General features: G+C 39.8%; 1 protein-coding gene across 1 annotated transcript; it reads left to right on the forward strand.

Moving 5' to 3' along the window:
• The first annotated feature begins 750 nt into the window (after window positions 1-750).
• Window positions 751-4,456, forward strand: LOC123085983 (XIAP-associated factor 1). Its single transcript, XM_044507686.1, has 5 exons — window positions 751-1,026; window positions 2,428-2,563; window positions 3,235-3,372; window positions 3,466-3,587; window positions 4,064-4,456. Exons 1-5 carry the CDS (start codon window positions 959-961, stop codon window positions 4,221-4,223), a joined length of 624 nt encoding a protein of 207 aa, XP_044363621.1. The 5' UTR covers window positions 751-958; the 3' UTR covers window positions 4,224-4,456.
• The last annotated feature ends 1,761 nt before the right edge of the window (window positions 4,457-6,217 follow it).

Raw genomic sequence — 6,217 nt, forward strand, 5'->3', positions numbered from 1 at the left:
CACCGATATTTGCACTGTAGGTAAACGCTTTCCTCGCCGCTGCCTTATTTTTGGTGTTTTTAGTTGCCTGAGGGCGGTTTCTTCTTTGCCAGTCTTTTTCCTGACTATGTTCACAAGGTGTATATTGTCCATAGTATTCGCTAAGTCTGATGGAATGTTTGAGATGAGACAATACCTTTTGAACGTTCGGAAATAAGTATAGGTATAACTGAATGCAAACTTTGCATGGATTATGCTTGAAATGATGATGTTTTCTTCGGTCAAGTTAAAATTTCTAACATCACAGATGTTTGTTTTGACAATTGTTCAGTTACTCAATTCCAGCCTGTGATAGGTAAGTGCTTTGTATTGTCTTAACCTTTAACAATAAACATTTCAAAAAAAAAGACTTTAATAATAATATCTTCAAGTTATTTTACTATATTTTGCTTGATACAATTTAGTTATACTTATTCAATAGATCTGTATAATTAGACAGAGAAGTGATGGGATAAGTTAGTCACAATCAGTGTTCTTATATATAACAAATATGTCCTCTATATCTCGAAAACTGGTAATATGGTTAGGAAAAAATGGTAGTACGCGACCATCATCATTGGAGGTACGACATATCTTTTTGTGGTGCATATAATTTATTAAAATGCGAACTTGTTTTTTTTTTAAACGGTCAAATCTGACCTTTAAAAATGGTTGTGTAGCATTATTACCTAATATACGATCGTTCTTCGCGCTTCCGTCACTATCATTTTACGAAAGATCTTTATGCAAAGATTCATTTTTCCTATTGCAACGCACGGGTACGTTATTATCATTGTGTTCATCCTCCGGACAGAGACCAGACCCGATCTCTTTCCTCTTGTCATAAATTCCTTCTCCAGCCCACCGCAGCACTCGCCTGTCCGAACGGGAACGAGGGAGTGTGCCACAGGAGAGCGCGATCCGTCCCTCCGGCCCCAAGATGAGCGCCATGGCAGACGCCGGCTCTCATATCGCCGCCGTCGTCGCCACCTCCACCTGCGCCCACTGGTTGGTTACCCTGTTCCCGTTCCGCGCCGCTACCTCTTCGCCTCTTCTTTGGTGGCGTGCGTGCGTGCGTGCGTCGTTTCAGGACGATTACATATCGTGCGCTCTCTTCGTTTTGGATCTGAGCTAAGGAAGACCCGGTTTGATTGGTCCTGAAAGATCGAGGTTGTGTATTGGATTAATTACTCGAGCGTGCCACACGCCCACACGATTAAACAGACTTTCTTGGACAAACTAGGTTTCCGCGTTTGCTAGTTATAAGCCGGCTGGATAGGTGACCGTCGGTACTCCTGAGAATGTGTTCATTGTGCAGCTTATTGAAAAAGGTCACACTAGCAACCGATGTAGCATCTTGCATGATGTGCTAGACCATCTTGTCCCGCCAATGCCTGGTCATACTTGCTAATATTAACTTCCATGAGAAACCATCAAACTGAGTGGAAGGGAAAGTACTCTGATGCTTGGTTTCTCTACTTACTTAACGGAGGTTCCTGATGGAGTAGGTTTGAACAACTATTGTTTCAAAGCAATCCATTTGTTATTTGGAGAAAAGATATTAAACGGATTAGATTATAATTCGTGATCATTGATGCCAGGACATTGTTAATACATTTCTTTATATTAAGTATGCATTGTTTGCTTTTGGCATCATATTCTAATCACAAGTATAAAGGATGAACCTAGTATTAGTTGGTAGAGCTATGGGATCAGTACCTTATCGATCTGGATTGCTTCTAACTACCACTGTCAGTTGTGTCAAAAAAAAAAACTCTCAATCAAGCTCTTCACAGTCTATGACTTCTATTGTTGTAGTTTGATTGATATCTGCCAGGACCATAGCGGTATTTCTCAGAATATTTCGACACTGAGAACTAGTTGAGTTAAGTTTGAATCATGATCCGCTGGCACGAAGCACTGTGGGCCATCCATCTATCATCCAATATCTTTAGTTCCTCCTTACCGCTTCACTGTTGAAGATGATCGAGACGACGTCGATTCTTCATCGGATGGCTGGAAGGCGTTAGGGCTGTTGTTTGCTTTCCAGCAAAAGGGCTACAGTGGCCAACTGCCCCATCTGCTTTTCTTTTGTTTCCTACAATCTTGTAAGGCTATACAGCCAGGATTCTAGAGCCTTCCGGGACATTCTGCTTGCATTGGGGTAAACCCTAGCCGCCAGTGTTCCTCGCTGCTATAGCTGTTTTTAAGGGCTGCCACTATATACCATAGCCCGCTATTTAAAACATTGATCAGAACTCGTTCTAACTTCCTCGCAATCAAGCTCAACTTTTGCTAAGTTCTGTTATTCAGTGAATACTTGTCTGAATTTAGTCTTCAGACCATCTTGGGTCTGGCAATGTCACAAGTTGGTTAACAATTTTAGTTTTTGCATCTTCTTTTCTCCAGTCAACGAGAAATTCCATCATCAAACATCGACTTGCATTCCGTACACTGTGCTCGTAACCTTCAAAAGTGCGAGCACTGTGGAGAAATGGTTCCCAGGAAGCTTATGGAAGAACACTACAATGAAAATCATGCTCCGGTATGTTTGCAGTCTGATTCTAAATGCATGTTTTGAGTTTTGCAGTCTGATCCTAAATGCCACGTTTTTAGTTTTCAGAAGATTATGCCATAATGTTGGTTCTCATTGTGTATTTCAGAAGATTATGCCATAATGTTGGTTCTCTTTGTGTAGTTTATGCTACATTTTTCATTTTGGTGGTGCATATTCTATATCTTATCTAAAGTGTATAGAAGACTTCATCAATTACACAATTGATTCCCTGTTAAGTTCATTTTGGTGGCTGCAAGTGATATTTAAGGTAGAGAGTAAGAAAGCGCATGACAGAGTTTTAAAACATAGCCAAAAGAAACTGAAGCTAATGTGACACGAAGTCTAAGCTACTAGCTGCAACAAGTATAGAAACCAAGTCGTGTTAGAATCAAAATTATAGGAAATAATATTCTTCTTCCAGCACATGATGGCTAGTTATCTTCTTCTTGTACTTGTATAAACTGGACACACATCTCCTTAGCTTGTTCGCCTTTTCTTGTACCTGCAAATAAGAAAGGCACATTTCTTCAGCTATGCTAATTTTATCACAATTGAAACCAGGAGCTAATGCAAAATGCACATATTCCAGGATTTTGATAACAGCTTCTGTTTTTTTTTTCTGTTGTACATGTGCAATAAGTTTATCTTATCAAATGCAGGTAAATTGCTCCCTGTGCAAAGAAACCTTGCGACCGGAGATACTTGATCTTCATAAAAGTGAACAGTGCACACAAAGGATGGTTGCGTGTGCATATTGTGAGTACGAATTGCCTGCAATTGATATTCATGAACATCAGGTGTAGTTTGTTGTTTACCTTTGAAGGTACATATTTATTTGAATTTGTTTGATACATGTCGATTTGTTCTGATCATAGTAGTTTGAGATACAGGATGTATGTGGAAACCGAACGGAGTTTTGTCAAACATGCAAGAAGTATATTAGACTTCGTGAATGGATAGGGCACGAAATGCAGTGCCACGTTAGCTCAAATGGTTCTGAAGAATCATCAAGGTAAACATGTTCCCACATGTCCCAAGGAGTTGTTGAATTTTGTTATTTTGGTTATCGGGTATCGTACAATGTATGATCCATTTAAAGATTAGTGTTGCTCAGTCTATACATTATTGACTACTTGTTTTCAGTGATCTTTATTTGTGTTGCTAAACTAAATGCAATCCATTATCTGCAAATAGTACTCCCTCCGTCCCATAATATAAGAGCGTTTTTAACACTACGCTAGTGTCAAAAATGTTCTTATATTATGGGACGGAGGGAGTATATCCTAGACGGGATCCTTACATACTTAGTCAATGTAATTCAAAATCAGTTCAAAATTTGATTAGGTTACAAGTCAAAGATGATAACCTTTTCGTAGATCCTGTATGTTGATGTTTTTTTGTTTTGATTTTATAAGCAAGTATATTGTTGCTAGAATTTTGAAGATACTATAGTAGACCTCTTAGCTAACCAGATGTTTGAAATTTCAGTGCCAGAACCTTTCCAGAGAGAGAAGTGCGGCCTCCTCTACCGGTACGACCGGCGCGTGCTGTGCCTGCTGCACAACACAGGCGACTTCTCTTTACGGTTGCTGTAACTGGAATCGCCGTCATGGTTGGATCAATACTGTTCCAGAAGGAGAGTTTCTAGGTCTGGCAGCCATGGACTTCATATGTCAGAGTTGTTTTCAACAGTAGTATGATAGATAATATAATCTCTTGATGTATGATGTTATCCCCTTTTTCAGTTGGCACGTCTTGCTTGCTTAAGAGTACAGTTCCAGTCATGGCCTTGTTGGAAGAATCGAAATAACCATCCAAATATTTGTTGTTCTCAGTGCTATGTTTAAACGTTTGAAAGAAACTATCTGTAGTCCTTTCTCAGTTGGACCTTACTGGGTGGACTTGGCATAGATGTACTGTTGCAATGTTGGTACTGCCGTTGATTTTCTTTTTGAAGGAAGACAACGCATTCCATTAATCTATATATACCGATATAAAAAGACCCAAAGGGGGCAGATCCAACAAATCTCTGCCATCAAATAGGTCAATCTGACAAACCAGCCTTCTAATACAAACTTGGGAAATTGGCCTTGCCAATTATCAGAACACTCTCTGCTGCTACATGACATTCGCGCTTACAATGCACTGTGGAAACATCACTTAACCCTTAAGCCCACATGTATAAGAAATCAGTCATATTCATCACTAACAACAGCTTGCATCAACACCATGCAATCTGTTTCAAACATCACTTTTTGACAGCCATTTGAATACAACTTGTTGAAAAGCTAGAAATTCAGCATGTCGTGGGTTTAAAACATGCTCAAGGTTACCTGCTACAGCAGCACGCCCTGGTCATTTCTGAGTGTGAAGCCTCAGCCTGATTGTGTTGCTTCAATGAAGTGGCGCCTTTCACCTTTGGGTTGTTTTCTTTGCGTAGTGCTTGCTCACGCTTTTTACCTTCAAGCCTATGACAAATGGTAATCAATGGAAAATGCTATGTCTGATATATTTTTTATTCCATTATTTATTTTGTTTCGTTCGTGCGACCATAACCGTAAAAGAAGACACACTTTCACACACTCTAGTTTCAGTTCAAAAATTTCTTGTAACACCGTTTTTGAATCGGAGTTGCTCATGATATTTGGTCTGTGTGGAGCAACCCAGGAAGTAGTGAGCTCCCACCGACAATTTGCCCGTAGTGTGATAATTTTTGGAGAAAGCATTTAATACCGTGGTAAGTTGTTGTCGATGAAATGACTTCAGTCCTGTAGCTATTTTGGTGCGGATGTTGTTGCTGAACATGTGACTTAGTAATCTTGGCCGGAGCTGGAGCTGCAATCTGTTCGTGAACGAGATCAATCGTATTGGAAATAATTTTAAGCCATCTTCTGCTTCAAACTTTTGGTTGACAGGGCAACACTCGTGTTTTCTGGTTGGCTGCGATGGGCTTTCATGAAATGCATCGAGATTTTTCGTTTAACGATATAATGCTGGCCGAGTTGCATGTGCACTTGTCAAATGCCATTACTGAAACCACCTAACGCTGTCTGCTTTTGTTTCACCTAACGCTGTCTGCTTTTGCTATTTACATGTGCTGAAACGCTAAACAAAATAAATCCGATGCTTCACATATGATAAACCTTGAAGATATATACCCTTTTACAGGTTTGCGCAATCCAAACACTGCATCGCAGGGGTAAAACCATACTAGTGCTCCAGGTTAAAATTGCTCAAAAGAGAGAGATAACAAAAATATTTCGCATGGATGAAATATAATGTCTGGAAATAAAGGAATTGTGTGGACCAGAGGCAGGTACAGATTTTCATGCGGCCGCCCAATCATGGCACGCTTGTGCAGGGCCTACCATTTTGATTTTGATTTTTCGAGATACATAGGCTCATGTATGACGCTAGCAACTCTAGTTTCCACGTTTTACCCCGACTCATTGGCAACTTATACACTCGTCATGTGTTAATTGATCAGAAGCAATTACATAGTTAGTTACTGAGTTACTTTTTTTTAGGACAGTCATCATGGCGATTTTATCGATCTAGAATGTACAAAATTTGGAGGTTCCTGCTATTGAAAATGTTAGAGTTATATTATAAGTCATGTACCCCTTTGTATTTATCCCGTTG

This window comes from Triticum aestivum, chromosome 4A, assembly GCF_018294505.1.
Source record: "Triticum aestivum cultivar Chinese Spring chromosome 4A, IWGSC CS RefSeq v2.1, whole genome shotgun sequence".
Lineage (NCBI taxonomy): Eukaryota > Viridiplantae > Streptophyta > Magnoliopsida > Poales > Poaceae > Triticum > Triticum aestivum.

Bases quoted from the DNA above. Each gene is read 5' to 3' on its own strand.
- LOC123085983 (XM_044507686.1), top strand. From the start codon at position 959: ATGAGCGCCATGGCAGACGCCGGCTCTCATATCGCCGCCGTCGTCGCC. The intron at 1,027-2,427 runs GTTGGTTACCCT...TCTTTTCTCCAG, and splicing joins ACCTCCACCTGCGCCCACTG to TCAACGAGAAATTCCATCAT. The intron at 2,564-3,234 runs GTATGTTTGCAG...TATCAAATGCAG, and splicing joins ACAATGAAAATCATGCTCCG to GTAAATTGCTCCCTGTGCAA.